At 45.4% G+C, this 23,043-nt stretch overlaps 2 protein-coding genes across 4 annotated transcripts in view; one reads left to right on the top strand and one right to left on the bottom strand.

Annotated features, from left to right (window-relative positions):
• RECQL5 (RecQ like helicase 5) overlaps positions 1-23,043 on the top strand; it is a 37,928-nt gene that overhangs the window by 2,869 nt on the left and 12,016 nt on the right. For all 3 annotated transcript variants that reach the window (XM_054278625.1, XM_054278626.1, XM_054278623.1), the window contains exons 4-8: positions 827-1,345; positions 1,904-2,009; positions 2,551-2,662; positions 4,794-4,956; positions 5,291-5,373. In XM_054278625.1, coding sequence (XP_054134600.1) covers positions 827-1,345; positions 1,904-2,009; positions 2,551-2,662; positions 4,794-4,956; positions 5,291-5,373 — 983 coding nt within the window. The remainder of the gene's footprint in view (positions 1-826; positions 1,346-1,903; positions 2,010-2,550; positions 2,663-4,793; positions 4,957-5,290; positions 5,374-23,043) is intronic.
• SMIM5 (small integral membrane protein 5) lies at positions 7,010-22,432 on the bottom strand. The gene is made up of 6 exons (XM_054278630.1): positions 22,337-22,432; positions 15,925-16,065; positions 14,128-14,281; positions 12,434-12,722; positions 8,839-8,977; positions 7,010-7,548 (listed from the first exon to the last, which is right to left on the bottom strand). The coding sequence occupies exons 3-4, from the start codon at positions 14,252-14,254 to the stop codon at positions 12,613-12,615; spliced, it is 237 nt and encodes a 78-aa protein (XP_054134605.1). The 5' UTR covers positions 14,255-14,281; positions 15,925-16,065; positions 22,337-22,432; the 3' UTR covers positions 7,010-7,548; positions 8,839-8,977; positions 12,434-12,612.

The following is a 23,043-nucleotide window of genomic DNA, read 5'->3' as shown; positions in this document are numbered from 1 at the left end:
GATCATGATGTATTTCAGTGTAGCCAAACTTCAAGAGTTCAGCCTGTGCACTTCATTATAGGGAAGGCTGAGGGGTGACAGTGAACAGAAAACAGAAACAGACATTAAATCAATTATTGAAGCCAGGTATTGAGTAAAATAATGAGACACCTGCTTTTCAGGACTCTTCATATCCTGAAATGTCAGGTGCTAGTCAAGTGCAAGTGAGCAGGGGACAGGGAAGTGAATTTGTATGGCCAGTGTTCATCTGGATGTGATGCAATGTTTTCTTCTTGGATTTCATGACACAATTCTCACCCATGCTTCTGGTTCTGCTGCAGTGGTGATTTGCATGGTCCTTGCACTTTGTCCTGTCTCAGTTGTGTTAGGACATCCTGCAGTTATTTAGGAGTGAGCTGCTCCCTGTTCTTGCAGGGTGGGAGTGTTCATTTTCCATCTGTGACAGCTCTGGAGTGTAAATGCTGAGATGTGTTCAGGTCACTGAGCCTGTGATGACTTGTTCTGCACAGATCCCTGCCGGTGTTCCCTAGCAGCAAAAAAACTGTCTTAAAGTGAATGGATGCACAAAAATGCAGCTGAATGTAAGAGCTGGATGGAGCTCACAGGTGAAGGAAAAGGCATCTGAATGTAAGAGCTGGATGGAGCTCACAGGTGAAGGAAAAGGCATCTAGAATGGAAGTTGTAACTCACAGGGCTGTAGGTCCTGGGATTTGGTCCTGGAGGTGGAAGCTGGGGCCTCACCTGGCTCTCCCTACTAATCTTTCTTGGTGCTGATGACTTTCTTTATTCCCATTTGATTTTAATTTCTATTTTGTATTTACTCTAGGATCAAGTGGATCATCTGCTGGCTCTGAAGATCAAGGCCTGCTCTCTGAACTCCAAGCTGTCTGCCCAGGAGAAGAAAACCATCCTGGCCGACTTGGCAAGCGAGAAGCCTCAAGTAAAGCTCCTGTACATCACCCCAGAGATGGCAGCTGCCTCTTCCTTCCAGCCAACACTGAACTCCCTGGTGGCCAGAAACCTGCTGTCCTACCTGGTGATAGATGAGGCTCACTGTGTGTCCCAGTGGGGACATGATTTCCGCCCCGACTATCTGCGCCTGGGCTCCCTGCGCAGCCGCGTCCCCCGCACCCCCTGCGTGGCCCTGACTGCCACTGCCACCAAGCAGGTCCAGGAGGACGTGGTGGCAGCTCTCAAGCTCAAGCAGCCACTTTCCACCTTCAAGACTCCTTGTTTCAGATCTAACTTGTTCTATGATGTGCAGTTCAAAGAGCTCCTCGCTGATCCCTACGCCGACTTGAGGGATTTCTGTCTGAAGGCGCTGGAAGTGAAGGGAGCTGCTGGGGTAGGTTTTTCCTTTAGGGAAGAAAACTAAACTGGACAAGATCTACCCTGATGTTCCCTGGCCTTTCAGGGGTTGGTGAGGCCCTGACAGGTTTGTGGCAGGAATTGAGGAGGTCCCAGGAAGGAGAGTGCTTGTGTGTATTTTCTAAGTCCTCTGAAAGTGCACACATATGTTTTTTAGTTCCCCCAAAACAGGCAGAGTGTGAAGGCTGTGGTCCTGTCAGAGGTATCCTAAGAAGGGAGTTAGTCTAAAAGAAAATTGATTAGGAATAGAGAACAAGCATTTCCACTTGGTTTGTCACATCTTCTGTGACCATTTTATGTTTGTGTTCTGCATTTTTAGTGTTGTGAGGGTGAGCAGAAGGATTTGAAGTGTTGAATTGCCTGCTCTAACACTAATTCTCAAAATAACTCTGCAGCTCAGCTATAACCTCTGCAGCTGGGTGTGTTTGTGAGATGCTTCTTGCCTTGTATCTACTGGGAGAGGATGAGGGGCTGTACTTGCAGCTCTGTTGTTTGACTTCAGGCAGTGTCCTGGCCTTTCTCTCCTGGCTCCCAGGTGTACTCTGGCTGTGGCATCGTGTACTGCAGGATGAGGGATGTGTGTGACCAGCTGGCCATTGAGCTGAGCTACAGAGGGCTGAAGGCCAAGGCCTACCATGCAGGTACTGCAGTCTGCATCTCTCACTAGCTGGGAGAACTGAACTCTGCCACCTGGGTTGGGGCTACCTAGGAAACAGCTTTCTAGGCATGCTCTGCACTCTGTGTGATGCTCACACATCAGGTCTGTGAGGTAAGGGCAGGCCCTCACCACAATGGCGTACCCTTGTCTCCAGAACTGTTGGTTTTGTTGGATCTTTCATGGCCTGGATAGAACAACTGCTTTTATCCTGGGTGGGGAGCTAGATGTTTTTCTCAGGAATAAAACCAGCTGCTGCTGACTTCTGCTTGGTCCCAGGCCAGTTCAAACACTGGGAAGAGAGGAGTGTGTGCATCAGACAGTTTCAGTGAGGGAGTTTGCCTGCAATGGGGCAATGGATGAGAAGGAAAATCCTCTTGTTTCTTTCCTTCTTTTTTGGGGGGAGTTTGTTTTGTTTGACAGGTTTCTTTGTTGGTTTTCTTTTCTTTTGGGGGGTTGGGGTTTGTTTGTTTGTTTTGGTCTGGTTTTTTGTGGTGTTGTTTACTTTCTTCTATTTTCCTTCCCAGGGCTCAAGGCAGCTGACAGGACTTCTGTCCAGAATGAATGGATGGAGGAGAAGATCCCTGTCATTGTTGCAACCATCAGTTTTGGAATGGGAGTAGACAAAGGAAATGTCAGGTGTGTGAGGCTGAGTGCTGTGCACCATCAGAGACTGAAACCTGAGCAGGGGGAAGGAAAAGTCTCAGGCTCTGTTACCTAATCCACCTGATTCAACTGCCTGATGAACACTTGCTTAAACCAACAAAACCAGTGCTGGAAGTTTTTTATCTTGAAAGCAGCAAAACCAAACCTTTGGGAAGGCTTTGTAAAAACGTTAAACACAAGGCAGCAGGGCTCCTCTTTGCCAGTCAGCCTTAAAATCAAGAAAATGGGAGGAATGCTTTTCTGCCACACCCCCCAGGGTTTCAGAAAGAGCCCTCTCAGTGCAATCACAGCTGTCTCTTTCACTTCTCTTAGTACAATAGTTGCTGTCTAAAAGCAGTGGAAAGAAAATCTGCACCTAAAATAATTCACCCACCCTCTATTAAAATAGTCAGAGCCAGCTTTTTTTGGAGATCTCTTGCATTGCAATAGGGAAAAAATAGCCGTTCACAAATGGCAATAACCATATAAAAATACAGCTCTGGTCCAAGGACAGAAACTTTGCACATGGTTTGCTGTTCCTCTGAGATTGCTGTCCCCATAAGGGCTCTGGGTTGGAATTCCTGCCCTGCAATATGGCTGTGCTGAGTTATTATTGTGAGCACTTACTAGAGGGAAAATTCAGGTGCAGCTCAGACAACACCCACAACAGACCTGATCTCTAAAATCCACATACAGAACCTGCTCTGAATACTGTGAGAGAAGGGCAGGATATCACTGAGCCAATCCCATCAGTTCACAACTGTGCCATCCCTGCCCACTGTGCTGCCAGGAAACAGTGCCATAGCAGTGACAATTGTACTCCTTGGTGCATCTTTTCAAACAGAGAAGTGAGGAATCTCCTAGGACATGAATTAATGACCTGCTGAAGCACTCTGCCCTGTCCAGTGGTCATTCAAAAAGACAGAGAGTAACTGAAATGCATAGGGCTGACTGAAAGTGAAATATAGCTGAAATATACTTGTAATCTGGTTACCTTACAAGAGTTAAAACGACTCTTTACAGGATTTTTAAAAATAACTTAAAGAACATTATACCCAAGCCTAGTTAACAAGGCACTGCTGCTTAGCCTTTGCTCTGTGCTGGCAGATTTCTGAGTATTCATGCATATGTTATCAAATCAGATCAGGTCTGACAACTTCTGGAGTTGACTCTTCTGGACAAAAGGGAAAACAGAGGTGGTGTCTCTTTTTATTCTGATGGAATCTGCTCCTCTGTCTTCACTGTTAATTCAGTTCTGCTTAAAATTATTTATCAATTTATTCAGCAAACTTCCTGATGGGGTTTAAATGTGCAGGACTCTGTTGCTTCCTGCTTGGCCTGTTCCTGGGCTGTTTGTGTTTGAAGAAACACCATTTGCTTGCTTTTGTCATTTAATCTTTAGCTACACCCATATGCATCATACCTGCCCTTGGGTCATGCTGGCTTTGAGGCAGACTTGAAAACATTGGCAGCATTACTGTGCAATCCTCCCAAAACAGGTACAAGCTGCATTGCTGAATAGTCAGGTACAAGCAGGTTTAAAGCAGTCTTGCAGTGCTGTGTTGAAAGCCTTCCTGCAGAGATTACATAAAATTTAGTAATGATTCTGTAGTCATATTTTTTGGTTAGGAAGGTTGTCTTCATCTGAGAAGCACAATGAGGTGGAATTTCCCATGGAGATTTTGGCTAAATGTCTTTTTAAAAGAAAATATTTAAATATGTGTTTCATAATGGTGCAGTTATGTGCCACAAAATAAATATTACTTTTTTATTAATGCTTCATTTTATGATAAAACATCCCCAACTACTTAATTCAGTGTTCTTATTCCCAGTCTTCATAGCTGCACAGTTGTGTGCATATTTGGGATACTCATGTGCTCATTCTTTTCTATCCATGTGGAGTGGCATCCTGCCCACATGCTGCCCAGGTGCATTTGTTTTCTTACAGCTCTGCTGCTTTCCATGTCTTGTGTGTTAAGAGGACTGAAACTTCAGTGTGCAAATTCTCTTGCTGTGTTCCATCCTCTTTTATGTTTTCTGCCCTGTTTTTTGCTGTTGTTGATGCCCACAGACACCAGTCTCTGAGAAACCTGCAGCCTCACATTCCCTGTTTTACCCCCTGCAGATTTGTTGCCCACTGGAATATTGCCAAGTCAATGGCTGGGTATTACCAGGAGTCTGGCAGAGCTGGGAGAGATGGAAAACCATCCTGCTGTCGCCTCTATTACTCAAGGAATGACAGGGATCAAGTCAGCTTCCTGATCAAGAAGGAGCTCTCTAACATCCAGGTGAGAGCTGCAGAACTGTACCCCCCTGCCTGCATCACCCTGCCTTGCTCTGCTCTGCTTTGCCTGCAGTAACCTCTGAATATGAAGAGATGAAATGAAATGTTCTGAGTTTAGAGCTGTGTGGAGCCCCATTTCACGGGGTAGCAGAAGGAAGGGAAGCAGGGAAGGAAAAGGCTGCCAGAGCCAGCTCTATTACAGAGGAATAGAGCAGAGACAGGAAGGTGTCTGTAGCTGTTTGCCATGTAGCTCAGAAGGGTTGGATTTGATCATTGCTAGAGTTACTCTGTGTAAATTTACATTGAAGACTACAGTTCCTTATCCCATCTACTTTCAGGAAAAAAAAGGCACCTTAAAAGAGTCTGACAAAGCTGTGATGACAGCTTTTGATGCCATTGTGAACTTCTGTGAGGAGCTGGGGTGAGTGCATTTCTTTCACAGACCACTGTTAATGCTGGGGAGAACATGTCCTGTTCTTCCAAGAAACTGTTATGGCTGAGATCCTGCATGTGTCCCTGAGAAATCTCTTACCACTCCCACCTCTGAGTTAACTGAGACCTTGGTCTTGGAGTCTGACCAAGTCAGGGGGATGTTTAACTTCTCTGGTGCTACATTTTACAATATTCCATCTTTGATCATGGGTTGACTTTGTTGCATTTGCTTTTGTTTTGACTCTCCTCCTTCAGTACATCACTCTTCTCTTAAGGGGGCAGAGAGCCATGGGATGGAAGCATTCAGATTTAATGTTTCTGTAAATCTCAGCATTTCCACTCTGCAAAGTGTTTGTGATTCTCACTGACCTTAGAACGACCTGGTGGTGCTTAGAATGTTTCAGAAGCAGGCTCAAATTGTGGATGTGCCCAATCTAAATGCAGATTAGCAACCACAACATGCCTTGTTCAGGTTTAGTTCATGCCCTGCATGCTGTAATTGTACTAATTGCTGTTCTATGCTGGGTCAGACATCAAAGCTGTAATTTTGCCAAGAAGAGAGCAATGTATGTCCACTAACTGAAAATGATCTTTGTGTGTCATGCTTACAAGTTCTTCATTTAGTTTCATTTTTCACATGTGGGTTTTGAACAGCTTTTTCAGCATGAATGTAACACATGCTGCTTTTCTGGTGCCTTGGTGAGAGTGTTCTCCTCTCGTCATGTTTGGCAAACAAATCCTGAGTTTATGGGATGGTCTTGTTTGTACTGAAGTGTGGTACAACACTGAGCCCTGGGGCACTCAAAGGGGCACTTCTTTGTCCAAAGTCAAGGTGATGCTGTGAAGTAGCTGCTGGGAGACTTCCTAAGAATTTGATCCATTTGTCTGAGGAGCTCTGCCCCAGATCACAGATGGCAGTTGTGGCTGGGTTATGTATAATCATAGAATGGTTTGGGTTGGAAGAGACCTTTAAGATGACCTAGTTCAACCTCCTGCCGTGGGCAGGGACACTTTCCCTTAGGCCAGGTTGCTCCAAGGCTCATCCTACCTGGCCTTCCAAGGGATGGGGCATCCAGAACTTCTCTGGGCAACCTGTCCCAATATCTCACCACCCTCAAAGTAGTAATCTGAGTAAGGGAATATCACTGACTTAATCAGAAATCACCCCTCCCAGACCTTTTCTTCCCTTACCCAGCTCAATCCACTCTTCCAACTGCAAATCATGGGGTGTGCACCCCAGAGTCACATAGTGCAGCACCCCTGCCTGGCTTCCCTGCTCATAACTCTGCAGGTGACTGAGGTGCTGTGGGAAGCAAAGCCACGTTGCATTTCTTTTTTACATATTGAATTAATACAGTTCTACTCACTATCTAAACAGTGAAAGCAAACCTCAAACTGTGACCTTGCAAGGTAATAAATAAGAACAAATAAAGACAGACTGTGTACTGGCAAGTAAGTTTTTGCATAGTGTATTTACTATACATACTCAGGCCTGAGTATGACAGGAGAACAATGGTTTAAGCTGCTTTTAGAGAGTGGGTTCAAAGCTTTCAGGGCCGGAGTTTCCTACTGCCCTTTTGCCAGATTAAACCCCCCGCCCCTGCCCCCAACACACATAGCTGCAGCAGCAGAACACATCTTTATCAGATTTAGGTGGTGGCTGACCATTTGCCACCTCTAGCTGGTGGTTTTGCTTGAAAGATGAAAATCAGAGACGAGTTTACTTTGGTATTTGCTGAATGTTGCAGTTCCTGAATCCAGACAGCCTCATGTAGTGAGTTTGCTGTGGCCTGCAGAACAACTTGCTGGCATTGGGACATTGTTCTTGATGCAGGGAAGTTGCATGAAGAGAAATAACCACCCAGGGAGTGAGGTGAGAGTTTTCTGTGAACAACACAATCAGATTGTACCCAGGCTGGTTCTTGCTCAGCTGTACCGAGTTCTGTGTCCCCACTTTGCTGTCTATGAGCCACCCCGTCTGTGCCTTGGAGATGTGCAGCACCCAAAGATAGCAGCAAACAAAATGAGAGCAATAAAAACAGAGCAGAAGATGACAATCACCACCAGCCCTCCAAGAGCCCAACCACTTGTTGCAATCAGGCTCTTTAGGTCTTGCAGCTCTGAGGATGCCTCTTGCTCTAGTGACATGCTGGCTTGCACCCTGCTGGGGACAGACAACAACAGGGTCAGGTCTTGTATTCTCTCCATGCCCTCAGCCCCAAAACCAGTGCAGGTGTGCATGGTGTCTGTCCCTGCAGGCATCCCCCTCCAAAAGCAGGGTCACCCTTCACAGAAATGGGAGCATAAACCAGAAGAAATCCATCTGAGACTGGTTTAACAATCAGATCTACAGAGATTTAAAGAGGAAAAGCTGCTTGCTCTACAGCAATCTGTTGAGATTTATTTTAATCATAGCTTATCAATATTCTCAATAGTACAGTGTCTCTCCAGCATGTGCAATATGAACTCTGTGTCAGCTGAACAGCCTATACATGAAAAACAAGTATTCAGTGGGAGAAATTCCTTGATACCATTGCAGGGATCTCTAAAAGGGAGAGTTGGGGGCTTAAAATCTGAGGTCACAATGGAGATTAAAGGAACACTTACTTTAAAAAAATCAAGCAAAAAACCCCACCAATAATAAGCAAGGATCATGTACAACTTGTTTCTTCCATAGGGCTTAGAATAGTCCAAATATGTTAATAAGGGTGTCCTAATTTTATGTTAAACTCCTGCTAATGAGGTTTGCTTTAGTAATGGTTTCTGTTACTCTGCAATAAAAGCATAAATTTTCCTCCCACAAGGAGGTCCAGTAATAATTTAAACTGGGATCCCAGTGGGTTCTACTCACTTGCTCTTTCACTGATACTTTGAATAATGACTTCACTGTCAGCTTTCTAAAGAACATTTAGCATCTCTTACTGAGCATCTTGTGGTTTTACTAAAGCTTCTCTGCTTCTCAAGGGAAAGGATGGAATATTTCTCACACTTTATTGCAAATGTGATTATGCATATGCAATATAGGAAGAGCTACAGGTTATTTTTGAAAATTTGCTTGATTTGCTGCCTCTTATGTCTGTATCCTGCATACTCTAAGAAGAAGAATTACTTCTGTAAAGTGTTTCATCCTCAGCAGGCTGGATTTGAGTTGAAGCACAAACTCACACTTGCTGAAGTTTTTTGTTTCTTTCTCAACAGCCAGATTTATTCAGTTAATGGTTTGTTTTCTGGGTAGATGGCAGATCACTGTGCTCAGCCTTTAACCAACCAGCACACAGGACATCAAAGCTGTTCTGTGTTCCTTTGCCTTCAAGAATGAGGCAGCCTAGATATAAGTTCCTTAGACCCAAAGGCAGAAATCCCGTGGGACTGCATCCCCCAGGAAGTTCCTGTCTCTTGTGCTAAGTGCAGTTCACCTCCCAGAAAGGAGAGCTGTATGACATTTTATAAATACCTGAAGCTGTAGTGGTTTGTAGTAGGTGTTTCCTCTGTTGCCTCCTCTTCACTCCTCCAAGAGATCTTGGCCTGTGGTGAGGGGACCCCTTGCTGTACCTGGAGACTTGTAGAGGTAACCTGGAAGTTTCCTCTTTGGGCTGAAGTAAATGATTAACAGCTGATTAATTCCTGCAAAGGTGTGGCTAATCTAATCAAATGAAAGGCCTTGAACCCAACTTAGAAGTCCTATTTCAGCTGTTCCTCAGACATTTCTTCCTCTTCATGGCTTTATCCACTCGTACAGCTCTGGCAGGGCTTGTAAAGGCCCACTGTGTCCTCTGTCTGGGGCAGGCTGCAGGATGTGGTGGAGAGAAGAGGGCTGTGTTTCCTGGATCCCAGCTGGACCTGTGTTGCAAGCTCCAGTAGGAGACTGGAGTGAGACTGAACAGGATTGCCCTGCAGTCCAAAATTCACTGTGACAGTTCAGGTGAATAAACCCATTCCAGAGCATTGCACTGAGGTGAGCTGCAATAAAACTCTCTATCACTTTCCTGACTGGAGAAGGACAGAGGGATGGTGCTGGAGAGAGAAGGGAGGGCAGAAGGAGGAGTGTGGTGTGTGACACTGCCTGTATGTAAAAGGAAACTTATTTTTCACAAGCCTGTGAAAAATAAGGAAACTTACTTTTACACTCCCTGTGTAAAAGGAAACTTATTTTTCACAAGCCAAGCAAACCAGAGGGATAATGTTACAGAACAGAAGCTATTCCATTAAGTCATTAGTAGAACTTCAACCACTTCTGCTGGAGGGGTTGGCCTTGCTGGCTCTTTGAGGTTCCTCAGGGAAAGAAACAATTTCAACACTTTTTATCTTCACAACTGAAGTAATGTATTCCAATGCAGTTCCTCCTAGGCTTTTACAATATGAATGGCAGTTGCTGTGTTAGAAGCAGCCTTGCCTTATTCTGTGCTTTTCTGAATTTCCCTCTGCAGGTTGAAACAAGAGAATCCATCCTCACTGCTGCTCCCTGTAGGTGTCTGTATTTCAGTACTGATCAAAGCCAAAACACAAAAGTTTGTGTGAGTGCTGAGCAGGGACCCAGGGACCAGCAGGTTTGTAGTCAGCAGAAGCTGAAGAGCTGCAGGAAGCTGGGCACTTGCTGGCATCTTTCAGGCTACCCTGAATGCATGCAAGAAAGCAGCAGATCAAGCATGGCATGTCTGAGTCCAGCTGTAGGAATAGTTCAGCTGAGTGCAGTGGTACAAAACAGAACATCAGGCCTGTGAAGTCCAAACAAGTGTGTAGAAACTGACCCCCTCTACATGGTAGCTGGTCCTCTGCTCCAGAAAGCCACCTGAATCCTTTAGAGGAGCCTGTTTTTCTTTCCTTCCCTTTTTTTTTTTAACACTGCTGTGTTTATTCTGTTTCTAATTCAGGAACTTGCAGTGGCTGAGATAAGACAGGAGCCATTTCTCTCGTTCCTCTGCCTGGTATCTGTCAGTGGTTTAACTTGTACCACCACTGGGAAACATGCATTTGTGGCTTTTCCTGTTGAGATAAGGCCTGGCAGCTTGTTCCCAGTGACAGCAACCTGTCAGCCCTTGGTGTGTGTCCAGCTTGCCAAGCTTCCCTCTGTCTTTGCACAGGCTGGCTCTGTGCTGCTGGAACAGCCCTCAATGGGATGCTGTTAATGTCTGCAGCTGGCACTGTCTAGCACAAGCCTGGAGAGAAAGTGAGCTCTGTTCTTCCCTGGGTCTCGTGACTTAATCTAGATACAAAAACATCTGTTGAGTCTGTTTCTGCAAAAGAGATTCTGAGGCTCCCGATGTCACTTTGCCACTCATTTGTGAGTGAAATGAGCAAGGACTTATGTGACAGGAGGTTGGTGTGAGGCACCTCTGAATGTTTAAATTGATGCCATGCTTGAGATTGTTTCCCCCTAACATGTTGGTTGGCAGTGAAAGCTTTGGGACAGCCTAATAATTTTTTTTCTTTTTTTTTTTTATACTTTGTTGTCTCAGTGTAACTGTGCATGCAGTAACTCATGCTAGTGCAGTCTGCTCTGGGCGGTTGTCATGCTGAGTCTCAGATATTTATTTCTAAAGAACATCCTCATTTTCCACTGGAGGGTTTTTCTTTTTATTAATTTAAAAGTAACACTGGTAGTTTTAGGAATTTTATTTTTTTTATAATTCTTAGACTATGTCTCTGGCTGCAGATGTATTCCAATGTGCAGCAGTACAAAAATACCAAATACCTAGATCCGGTTTGTTGGCAAAAAATAAAGTGCATTAAATACATAAGAAGCTGAAGTAATGTGCCTTTTACTAATATGGCTGCAGGCAACACAGAAAATACATTTCTATACAGAGACTTCTTTATTTTTCTGTAACTCCTGAAGTGTAAAGAGTATTTTAAAGCCCACTGTTAAAACCTTGATGATTCTGTTCTCCCTAGCTAGACGTTGGCTTTGGTACATACACTTAGTTGGGATACAGAGGCAAAAAAGATGACTTCTCTATATTCATGTAATTGTTTATACCTTCTCACAAAGATGGCTGGTCTCCCATTTGGTGCTGAGACACCAGTGGTTCAGAGTTTAGTGCAGAATTGTGGCCTTCTTGTGCTGTGCCAGTTGTGGAAGGGGTGGCCTGTGCCACAGCCTTGTGTGTCGGTAAATCCCTTTCGGAAGTTCACCGGAGTGTAAACCAAACATGCACAGTGGCTGCAGCATGGAAGAGGGATTTATCTGCACTTGTTAACTCCAGCCCAGCAGCCCATTCTGGGCTCTGCTCTGTCACAGCGCCCGCTGTCAGCTGCTGTGCACATACCCTGAAGTGATGGCTCCCATCATGTGTCACTCCTCTGAAATGCCTCTGTGCTTGCTCATAAACACACCCTTGGCATCATGTTCATGGCTACTAAAATAAACTGCACACAGTGCAGAGAGTCAGGCACAGAGATCCCTCAAGTAAGGATTGGGATTTGTTCATCTCCTGGAGCTCCCATGCTCTGCAAGAGCCATTCATCTGCAATAAGCAGAGGAATAGGAACCACAGGGGGTGGAGAGGGAGCATGTTGAACAGAGAATGATCAAAATAAGCCATAGGATTGGTGAATTTTTCCCTTTTGCCATCATCTTTCTATTTACAAAGAGCATTCCACATGATGTGTTTTCTTCTTTGGCAATTTCCCATCATCACATCACCAATGAAATGACACCAGCTGTACTCAGAGCCTCAGCTGGCACATCTGGATGAGAGGGTCCACCATTTGTTCCTTCCAGCAGATACCTCAGCTAAACGTGTCTCCTGGAGCAAGTTTGGCCTTGATCCACGATGACCTGAGCAATTGGACCTCCCAGTGGTGTCAGTGGGTTTTGCTAATGCCCAGTACCATCCTTGTGGTGAGGAGAGCAGGCAGTGCCCCGTGTGTGGCTGTGTGCGTGGCCTCTGCTTTGCTCCCTGGCTCCGTGTCCATGGGGGGATCCTCAGCTGGCCCAGCTGCAGGGCAGTCTTTGGGAAAGCTCTCTCTTTTCTCAGCAATCTGTGTCCATGTCCTCCCACCCCATCCCAGCCCAGAAGAGGGACACAGTGATGGTGAAGGAGCTTTACCTTCCTTGTCACAGTAGTGGCTGTCACAGGGAGAAGGAACTCCATGCTGTGATTTCTGGTCCTTTGAGTCGTGTTCATTAATCTTGTTATTGCCATTTTCTGTGGGCTAGTGTGGAAAGCCATTCCCATAGCACTGATCCTGATGTCCATGTGTGTCCTGCATAGCAGGGGGTGTCACTTCAGGAATGGGCAGCTGGGCTGACTTGGCTCTTGCGTCTGGGCTCAGGGCGTCCATCGCAGCCACAGCAGCAGCAACTGCAGGCAATGACCGTGAGCACCAGCACAGTAACTGCAGAGAGAAACAAATGACTTTGCTTCACAGCACAGGAACAATCAGAGTAACCCTATGTCTCCTCCTCCTACTGCAGAGTAACCCTATGTCTCCTCCACGTTGTTTGGTGAGCAGCAAAATGAGCAAAGCCTGGTTTCTTGAGAATTCTTTTTTTGCCCTATATCCCCATCTTCCTCCTCCTAAGTTCCTGTTCCTTTGTATTGGTTTTCCATTTAATCTGGACAATCATTACCAGGCATTTCAAGGCCTTAAGAGCTGCATTCCAAACCGTGTGAGGGTTTCTTTACCCACTTAATGGGCTGTTGTTTGGGAGCTGACATGCAGTACCTAAGCACAGCCCATGTGCCTGGAAAGGATGAAAATCCAGCTTTGGATTTTTGAGTAACCAGACTTGAGGGAGTTTGATTACTCAAACTGGCAGTTGTATTTCTGAAGAGTGAGTTCAGCACACTCTTTAAGCATAGAGACTCATGACTGGGTTGGCTTTACTCTTCTGTATTTAACTTGAAAAAATAAGATACTTCAAATGCAGGGGTTAATTTCAGAGAACAGTGGGCTAACTGACTGTCCTCTACTCTAGCCAGGATGGGAGGTGTTGGCAGGGTTGTGTTAGTTTATCTGGAGTAGAAAAGGATGACATGTTCCATCCTGCAGAACATGTAAGAATGTGAGCATGCCTCTGTGTGTGCCTGTGTTCCTTTAAAGCCTGGACCTGGGCTGCCAGGTAACCTGACCTGTGGGGAACCAGCTGTAGGGATGAACCAAATAAAGCAGCAGGTGTGACATTGTGAATTCCAGCCCAGGGAGGAGTGTCCAGCTGAATACACACCCTTCCTTTTGGCCAGGAGCAGGGCCTGTCTTCCTTCCTGCTTATTTTCCCATTGTATAAACAAATTTCATCCTCCTTGACCCAACAGTTCTTGATCCAGTTGCTACTCCTTCCATGCCATCCCCACACAGAGCAGCAGGAGGGATTTTGCCATTACCAGAGAAGAATAAATGGACTCATCTGAATTCACTGAGCCAATACAAGAATGACACTCAGAGCCCCTCTTAAGTGTCTTCTGTGGCAGGGAGATGCTCTAGGACCATTTGTCATAAACTATCTCCTATGCATCAAAACATTACAGCAGCTCTGGGTTGGTTAAAATATTGCTGATTTAACTAATGTTTGAAAAGGGAGCTTTGGGGAAAGCTGTGCTGTTTCCTGTCATGCTCTGCAATCATGTAGAGGTACACACTGAATGTTAAAAATTACCTAGGAATTAACCTGGGCCTTAGAGCACAGCCTAGAAAACAACAGCCAACACCACCAACCCTCCTACACAGCCTGTGGAGCAAGTTGCCCCCATAGGAGAGGAGAGAAATTCTGACACCCCTTAGCCTCCACCCACAAACTCACCAATAAATAGAAGAACCACAGAAAAGCTGACAATCTCCACTGGCTCAGCCTTGGGCAGTTTCTGGAGCTTGAGGAGAAACTTCTCACCAATGGCTTGAACTTCCTTCAGAAAGCTTTCAGAAGACATTCTGTCACAACCTCTCCAGGCTTTATGCTGCAGGAGAACCAAACAGAGAATAAACTTTTTCACTGACTAATGCTAGGGAGCTGCCAGCCTTCTTATACAGCCAGTGATCACAAGGAAAACAAGTTTATCTGGTCTCAGTCCTTGTTCCCAGTAGCTAAGGTGGAGGACTATTAATTGTCTACGTGTCCTGGCACTGTTTTAATTTCAAAATCCAGCTGCAAGAGTGTTTTTGTCAACTACTGTTAAGCAGAGTCCAAATGGTGTTTCTTCTACAAGGACACTTCTCCCAGCAGGCACTGAGTTAGACTGGACAGTGCCTGCCCTTGGCTCTCACCCAGCCAAAGCACTTTTTTTTTCCAGTTGTGCTAACTTGTCCTTCCAGAAACAAATGCACTTCTAATCCAGTTTGAATGCTGAACTCCACTGTACATAGTCTTCAGTGTTTGTTACTGAAAAACACAAAGTAGACTCCCTTGAAGGCTTCTTACACTTTGAGCTACAGAACCCCCCTTCAAAAAAAGGGGGATTTACCTCAAAATACCTTAAAAAAGGCATTTACCTCAACACCTCAATACAATAGTATTAATAATCTTTTATTAACCAGTTTTACTGTATGTGATACTAAAAGTTAAAGTCTGCATTCACTAGAGACAGCTGGATGCTTTTCAAGTTCTTACAGATGAATGCAGTTTTATAAAGAAAGCTAAATTTAGGGTTTTTTTTATTTTAAGCCACAGAGCAATATATGAATTGAACAGTGGGTTCCACCCATCACTGCTGATGATGAGCAAAGCAAAAGCCCCTGGATCTGTCAGGGAGATCTCTCCCCTGTGGAGCTAATCCCTCCTGCCCTGCTCAGTGATCTTAGGCCTTCTTTATTCCCAGAGTGATCATCAGGAGCTCTTGTTACTGAAAATATTATTAGTCTAGTTAAAGTTAAATGCCTCAGTTTTGTCACCAATATTTGCTGTTCTTATACCCCATGAACAGGATTTTAGGAGGCATTGCAACAAACTAGCTGGCATGAGACCTATGGATCTTCAAATTTTGCTTCAGTCAGGAACTGGAATTGGATATTTTTGAGAACTATCCATAGTTCCACCTAAAACAAGTGTTTAGACAGTCAACACTTGAATGGGTTATAACTCTTATTTCATTACAATATCAAAATGTACTGGTTTGTGTGTGTTGTAACAGGCAACACTAGGGTTTGGGACTTGAACATTGCAATTTAATATCCTGATCTTGGTGATAACACAAAGCCAAGTGACCAAGACAACATTTCCAGAACAAACCAGCTAGTTCCTTATTGAACATCTGGCTTGGTTACTCAAACAAATGGATGCTTGGAGTTCAGTTTTTCTAAACACACTGAGGACAGAGAGACCTTGGCTGTTTCTTTGCATGCTGGGCTTAAGTACTACAGTGCCAAGTTAAATTAGTTTTGTATGTTTATGCAATTCAAAAAGGGCTTTCTTTGTTCTTTTAAATCCAAGCTAAGGAATAAAAATCGGAACCAGCTGGTTTCTTAGAAATGGGGGTGGATGGAAAATCCTCATCTACACAAAGATCACTACAATTCAGGAAGGAGGCAGAGCTGTGGGCTTTTGACCTGAAAAGGTCACCTTTTGGGACTAGGGTTAAATACTTCTTTCCAGATGATTGCATACCCCAAGTGAGCTTCTCCAGAAACAGCTGCTTTATCCTTAGTGCTGCAGGATTCTGTGTCAACAGGTTTTCAATTTTGATTCCATTCTAAGACATGGTGGATGAGGCAGAGGTGAAATGATTTGTGCTTCCTGTTCTTGGCTCTAGAAGAAAAAAAAAATCAAAAAATAAAATTTCTGGCTTTAACATTGTGAAAATGTTTGTTCCCTTTGGAGGTGCTTCTGCCTGTCCAGAAGTTCTCCTCATAATGAATTTGCTGTGAACTTCCATGCCATGCTTTGGGTTGCACCAGAAGCAACAGGTATAAGAGCCAGGCTTTGAAATTTGGTTATACAGGGTAAAATTACTGAGTTCTACTGATTGTAGAACTGCATGTGGATTAGCAGAGTGCTTAGTCAAAAATAATGAGGCCTGTCTCTGTAATGGACATTCCACTCTGCCCTTGGTACCTGATCTGGAGCTGAGTGAAGGAGTTTTTATTCTAAAACTTGCAAGGAATGTTGCTTGTTTACCTTGGTCTGAATTTCATCAGGGACAAAGTTTGATGGTGGTGGTGCAGTCTCCAACCTACTCATGAGGAAGCAAATGTTTTTCTGATTGCACTTTCTGCTGCTTCAAGGACTCTCTGCTTTGGGATTTCTGCTTCTGCAGCAAGGTAAAAGGGTGAAGAATAAAATAATTCTTAAAGGAAAAAAGTAAAACTCCTCCAAGAAAGACAGTTACATTAATGGACTTTTGTATGTTCCATTCTACTTGTGATGTAAAGTCTTTCTTCAGGACTAGTTTTGATGGGACCTTTTCCCAATTGATTTCAGTGGAACCAAGATTTTACCCTTGAGATTAGCACAAGGGTGAGGATAGTGTGATTTAAATCAGCTGTCTTATGCATCTGCCTCATTTACAACACAAAGGTGATGACATTACAATAACAGAGTGGAGCTGTGAGAATTAATTCCTTTTGTTTTATTATATTGTGTTCAAATAAGCTTCCAGTCACCAACAGTAGTAAAGGCCAGGTGGTGCAGGATATTCAGTTGAAGCAGTAACTCTGATGATTATTGTTAAAACAGGGAAGTCTTAAGAGGTTTGAAACTTAAGGTTGTGGGCCTTACCTGCCAGTTTACTTTCTAGGCCAGGAGTGCTGTTTCAGAGGCTGGAAGAGCCACTCAAGTTAGAACCTCAGAGATTCTCAGGAGTTTGGAGAAAATATAATTGTCTGCCAGTGTTTTCCTCAATTGAGAATTTCTTCTTGCTCATCACTGTCCCTCCTCAAAACTTGCCCCACTGAGGATGGGAACCCTCCAGAGCAGAGGAGACTTGGCTGTAGGGCAGCAGAGCTGATGTAACTCATTCATATCATGGAAAAAATCCTGAATGACCACACTGCAATGTGGTCTTCATAACACACTGTCAGACTGATGTCAGGAAATTCTGCTCCACAGCTGTAGTTGGAGCTCACATGAAGTGAAAATCAGATGAAGAGAGGCAAGATAAGAATCTCACACAGAAAAGAAAGTAATACAAGGTCTTGTCACGGGCAAGACATTTGTGACATCCTGCTGGGATGGGGTGACAGCCTGAAGTTCATGGTTTTGACTTAAGAAATAACTCATCCAATCAGTGATGCCAGTGGAACTAGATCATCAAACTTTTCTGCCCTCCTCTAATGTTGCAAGGCCCAGCAGGGGGAGGGAATAGCACAAATCATTTAATTTGGGTTTATTTGGTTTTGATAAAAAAAAAAAAGGCCCCTTCTGCCATGTGCCTCGAGTTATTAGCCTTGGTTGAAAGGACAGAGCACAGAAATGATGCAGGGGAATGGCAAACAGCTGCAGGTGTGCTGCTCAGCTGCAAGGATTACATGACCCTGGAAACCCCAAGTGCATGTCCTGTGTTTAGGACTTACATAGGTTTACATTCCCAGAAAGCACTAATGCAGATTCATCTTGCTGTGCCCACTGAAGAAAGCTGTGAAAATTGCCATAATAGCACTGAAATTATCTTTCTCAGTTGTTTTAATGGACTCATGCCATGCTGAAGCACTCAAAGAAGTTGCCTGCTCAGTGCCTTGGAGAATAAAGCCATTAAAAAGCCTCAATCTAGACATTCAAGAGAAAAGCCTCCATCAAGGGTTCTTTCTATGTGAACTGGCTGCATATGGAGGCTTCTTTTTCCAAGAAAAAAGCTTTGAGATGACCATGTACAGTGAGGTCTCACATCCCTGTGTCTGCCTGAAGCTGGTGAGGCTGCTATGAGTCTTTTGGAATTGCTGTACATTTTGGTTTTGCATTTTTGCTGTACATTTGGGGTTTTTGGTCTGTGTTGATCTGTGTGTGGACACAGCTGCATCCACAGGTGAACTGTAGGGAGTGGGTGAGCTGAAATTTGCTGCTGAGAATGAGACACTTGTTTACACATAGCCCTGGGGCTATTTGAGCAGCCTTTTTTAGTGCAAAAAGCACAAATTTAAGTTTGTGGTTTAGCCCCAGGACTGGAAGTTAGTAAATACAGGCAGTGTCCCTGGCCTGCCAGTGATGCTCCCTGGTTGTGACTTTGGGTAAGACATCACATCCCACTGCTGGGTGACTTCATCTCTGCAAGACAGCAGAACATGGAACCACATCAGAGCTCTGTTTGTCAATTGTTGTGTGTCCAAGTTTCCAGCATGCTTGGAAATCTTTAGATAGAAAGGCAGCAAGTCCCTGGTTTTGCTGCAGTTACAAACTGAGCTGGCCATTGTTTTGCTCAGTACTTTGAACACTTTGTTCACTGAGCCTCTTGAGGATGGATGTAGATGAAAGTGTGCTTTCCACTCTTGTTTGCTCCTCATATTATTCTTGCCATAATCCTGATCCATTGGTTTTACTGTGCTTGCATGGGTTTATTGCTTTAGTAAGCTACAGGTGGAGATAAAGCTTTGGAAGGGGGAATTATGGGGGGAACAAGAAGCTGCCAATGCCTCTAGTCCCAATGCAGCAAGTCCCAGTGATGGTGAGTTGGCTCTCCTCCCACAGCAGGATGGCTCCAGAGACCTTACCAAGCAGAACCTTCCTGATGTTCCCATCAAGTGGAATGCCAGAGCAACATTCTCATTGCAACCTTGGCTTTTCCTTAAGACTGGGGCTTTGAATAAGCAAATGTTGTGCTGTTCTTACTCAGACTAGTCCAATAAATTGGTTGAAATTGGACCTGTACAGGGATGGGAAGCCTGTATGGATTGTGGAGGCTTATCTGGTTGGAAATCTTACAAGGCAAGCCCAACCTCAGGGAAGGAGGGTGCTGAGCAGCCAAAGGGGAGGGGATGCTTTTTATTCTGGTCTGAAACTCTAAAATAACCTCTGACTGTACTTGGCCACTTCTTAAAGAAAATGAAGGCTTGGCCAGTTTCAAAATGCACCAGCTTTGTTCTTGGTCCCTGAAATGTCCTGATTTTATATGGATAAGGTCTGCAGTGCTTCCTGTTCTCAAACAATGCTGGGTTTCTAGGTGTGCCTACAGTGGATGCATTTTGGTGTAACATGTCATAACTCCTGCATGATTGTTTATTGTTCTAAGCTTTTAGTGTACTGCTGAGATGAAAAGGGCCATAGAAATGCAGTTGTATTATCAGTCTCTCATCATTGTTAATGCAGTGTTTGCTGCCATGACTGTACTTGACCAGCCATGTGAATCTTAACTATAGTTCAGACAAACCCATTTTTTCTTAAAACAGGAGTGCACAGAGCCAGACAGACCTATAATTCATTCCCAAACAGATGAAAATAGTTTCCAGTATCAAGAGAATTCAGCCCTTGAACAGCACACACCCAAACTGGTAAATTGTAGCTCAATGCCACGGGAGAAAAGCTGGGACTTTGTCAGCTGGTTTGGAGCAGAAGGCCACACATTCCTGAGATTTTAAAGCTGCCCTGCCTGGGTCACCCTTTGGCTGGAATACCCTGTCATCTCCACCACTCACTATTTGGAGATGGGTTTTGAGGCAGCACTGTAAATGTGCCTTCTCTTCCCTACAACCTAATATTAGATTAATGTAAAAAGGCACTGAATTCCCAGTTTCAGTAGCAGAGGTGCCCACTGGGACACTGAGCTGGGAGTCTTTACACCTCTGCTGATCACCCTGGTTTTCTCCAGTCCATCCCACAAACACATCCACAAAACCTCATGAGATAATTTCTCACTACTAGAAATTTTTTAAGTGGGGAAAACAAAACACTGAGCCATCCAATGAAAGGAAAAGGTCAATTTTAAAAATAAACCTGTAGCTCTTCTACAAGAGAACTTTTTTTAGGGTTGGTGATGCTTGAATCTAGCCTGAAAGTCTATTCTAATATTAGCAAAATATCCATTTCCCAGGAAGCTGGCTGAGAGGTAGCTGTGTGCCTGTGAAAGCCTTTTAGTGACTTCACAAACACAGTGGGATCTACTATCAGTAGTTGGTGCTTGAGGTCCTGAGAGTGCTGGAAACTCCTCCACCTTGTAACAGCCACTTCTGTGCCCTGTCCTTGATCTCACATCTACAAGTCTCCTAAATTACATTTTTGAGCTTTTTGAAATGTCCTGGACTAATCCTAGTAAAGGTGCTATTGGGGTGTAGGAGCTCTAAAATCAAAATCCGCAGCAGCTGCTGCTCAGGAGGAATTGTTAGGAGGCTCTTCAGCTGTGACTGCATGGGCAGAACCTGCATGGAGCTGGGGGTGGGTGCTGCCCCCAGCCCCTCACAGTCCCTGCTGGCCCACAGCAGGCTCTGTGCTCAGGGCTTGTCTCCACTCTGTCAAACTGGGATTATTTTGTACCTTCATTCCCACACCCGCTGTTGGTTGCAGTCAGGCTGAGGCCCGTGCACTGTGACAGCTGTAACACAAGCCATGTCCTGCTGTTTTTATCCAGACATGTGTTTCACATTGCTGTGCCTCTCCCCCCACACATCAACAGCATGGCTGCAGCTGGACAAGCCCCCAGCCAAACCCATTAAGATTTTCTTGGCATGTTTCTCCACCTCCTTCCCTCCCCTGCCCTTCTCCTCTCACTCCTCCCTCCTGATTTTTTTTCTTTGTTGTTTCGCTAAACTTTGTTTTTTCACATGCTTTATTTAAGAACCTCTCTTAACTGCAACAAGCAACCTACAGAGACTCTCCATTAGCAGGGTGGAAACTTCCCTCCATCCCCCTGAGCCTTAGGGCCAGGCTGGAGGCGTGTGGGTCTGAGCTGCTACCTCTCCTCACTCGGGCAGTTCCAATTCCATGTTTGTACAACACTGGGTCAGAAAGACCTGCCCTCCATTCCTCGTTAATGGAAATGGAGAGAAGTGGAAATACCTGATCCTTAACATTCCTCCCTACAGGCATGTGTAGGATTGGGAAGACCTTTTTGTGTGAGAATTGGCTTTCTGCTCCAGTTTGTAAACAGCTGACTGCCCCTGCACCTCCTGGCAGAGGCTGAGGGGTCCCAGCTCAGCGCTGGGAGCTGCAGCAGCTTCCAAACAGACAAGTCAGCTTCAGATAGCAGAAAGTGGGGATTTACAAGGCCAGTCTCCATTACCAGCCCCTCTTTCCATACCCAACAGCAAAACAAAGATGGGAGCACAGGTGGGACACCTCTGTAAAACCAAAGCTTGGACACAATGGCCTAAAATGTCTTTTTCAACCTAAATGATTCTATGTTGTAAAATTTAATGGATTTAGGTGATCCTTTTACTCTTCCTTCCCTTCTCACTACATTCAAACTTGACGGTGTGGTTTCTGTAAGCCCTGAGCTGTGTATGTGCATGAACGTGCCTCTCAGAGCAGCGCTTCTCCTGCTGCTTTGAGCACTAAACCAGCATCTGTGCCTGGTACACTGGCTGAATTCTTCTTCTTTTTTAAATGTTCTCATTAGCAGCTCTGTAAAGTCTTTCCGTTTATTTCTATTGGACACAGATGCTTAACTTGCACAGCGTGCTAGTTCCCCGACCGGGGTTTGTTTTCTAAGCTCTCTGCATCAGGATTTGGGGGCTAAAACTTGGCTGCAGCTGGGAGGAGCTGCGGGGAAGCCGTGGCTGGGGTCCGTCCGCGCCTGCCTGTGCTCCCCGCTACGGCACAGCTCGGACCCAGCCGCCTTGTCCACACCGACTATTCCTGGATCAGGTCACCAGTTTATCGGGACATTGGTTCTGTACGAGCACAGAAACCCGAGCAGCCTGCCTTTGTCACGGCAGAGGAGTTGCGGAGTCGGGCTCGGAGCTCCTTTTGTTAGAGGGCGGCTGCGGCGCAGCTCTCCGCAATCCCATTAAAAGCTTTTCTCCTGCCACCTTCGCTGCTCGGTGTCCCTGGCGAGCAAATTCCGCCTCCCAAGCTGTGCTCCATGGCTGACCGAGCCGGGACAGCTCCCCCGGCTCCAGCCCCTCCGCGCTTCACCGAACAGCAGCGATAGCCTTACCCCGACCGCCAGCTCTGCTTCTCCTCTTGTTTTTCTTTCGTCGTCTTAAACTTTTCACGTCATCTCTCCCCTCATCCTGCGGCTCGCTGCTCGCTGGGCTCCTCTCTGCTCCGCTGCTGACAGCCAGCTGTTGTCTCTGCCTTTCTTTCTTTTTTTTTTTTTTTTTTTTTTTGTTGCTGGTTGTCGTGGAGATGCGAAGTTTCGTGTTACATGTGTGCCAAAGAGGGAGGGAGAGGAGGCAGCGCAGGCTGAGCCAGAGCCGGTGCCAGCTCCCCGGGGCGCGCGAGGGCCGGCACTTGTTGCCGGCTTCCTCTGTGCATCTCCTCCGAGAGAGGAGTTCCTTCTTTACCTTTTAATGACGCCTTTTTCTGCCGTGAGACTTGAATGGATTCCCTGGCTGCGATAGTTTGGGGCGATGTTAAAGAGAGTAACTTTTCTTTGTGCTGCCCGGTTTCCTTGCGGCTCCCAGGAGAAGGAGCTTTTCTCCTGTGCTCATTGGAAGGGCAGAGCCGGTGCTCACAAGGACAGAGCAGCTCTGTGAGGGACCTGCCGCGGGCAGGGCAGCAGGGACAGTGCTGGGGCAGTGAATTTGATGCCGGGATGGTGAATTCCCTCCGTGCTCTTGGCCAAGGCATTTACTCTCTTGATGCTGAGCTTTTCGCTTCTTGTGTTCTGGGGACAGCTGACTGGCACTGTCTTGTCTCAGA

Source organism: Melozone crissalis, unplaced genomic scaffold, assembly GCF_028551555.1.
Source record: "Melozone crissalis strain CALT ecotype California unplaced genomic scaffold, PUWL_Pcris_2 ptg000026l_1, whole genome shotgun sequence".
NCBI lineage: Eukaryota > Metazoa > Chordata > Aves > Passeriformes > Passerellidae > Melozone > Melozone crissalis.
Note: the sequence above shows the minus strand (reverse complement) of the source record. Positions and strands in the feature narration are given on the sequence as shown.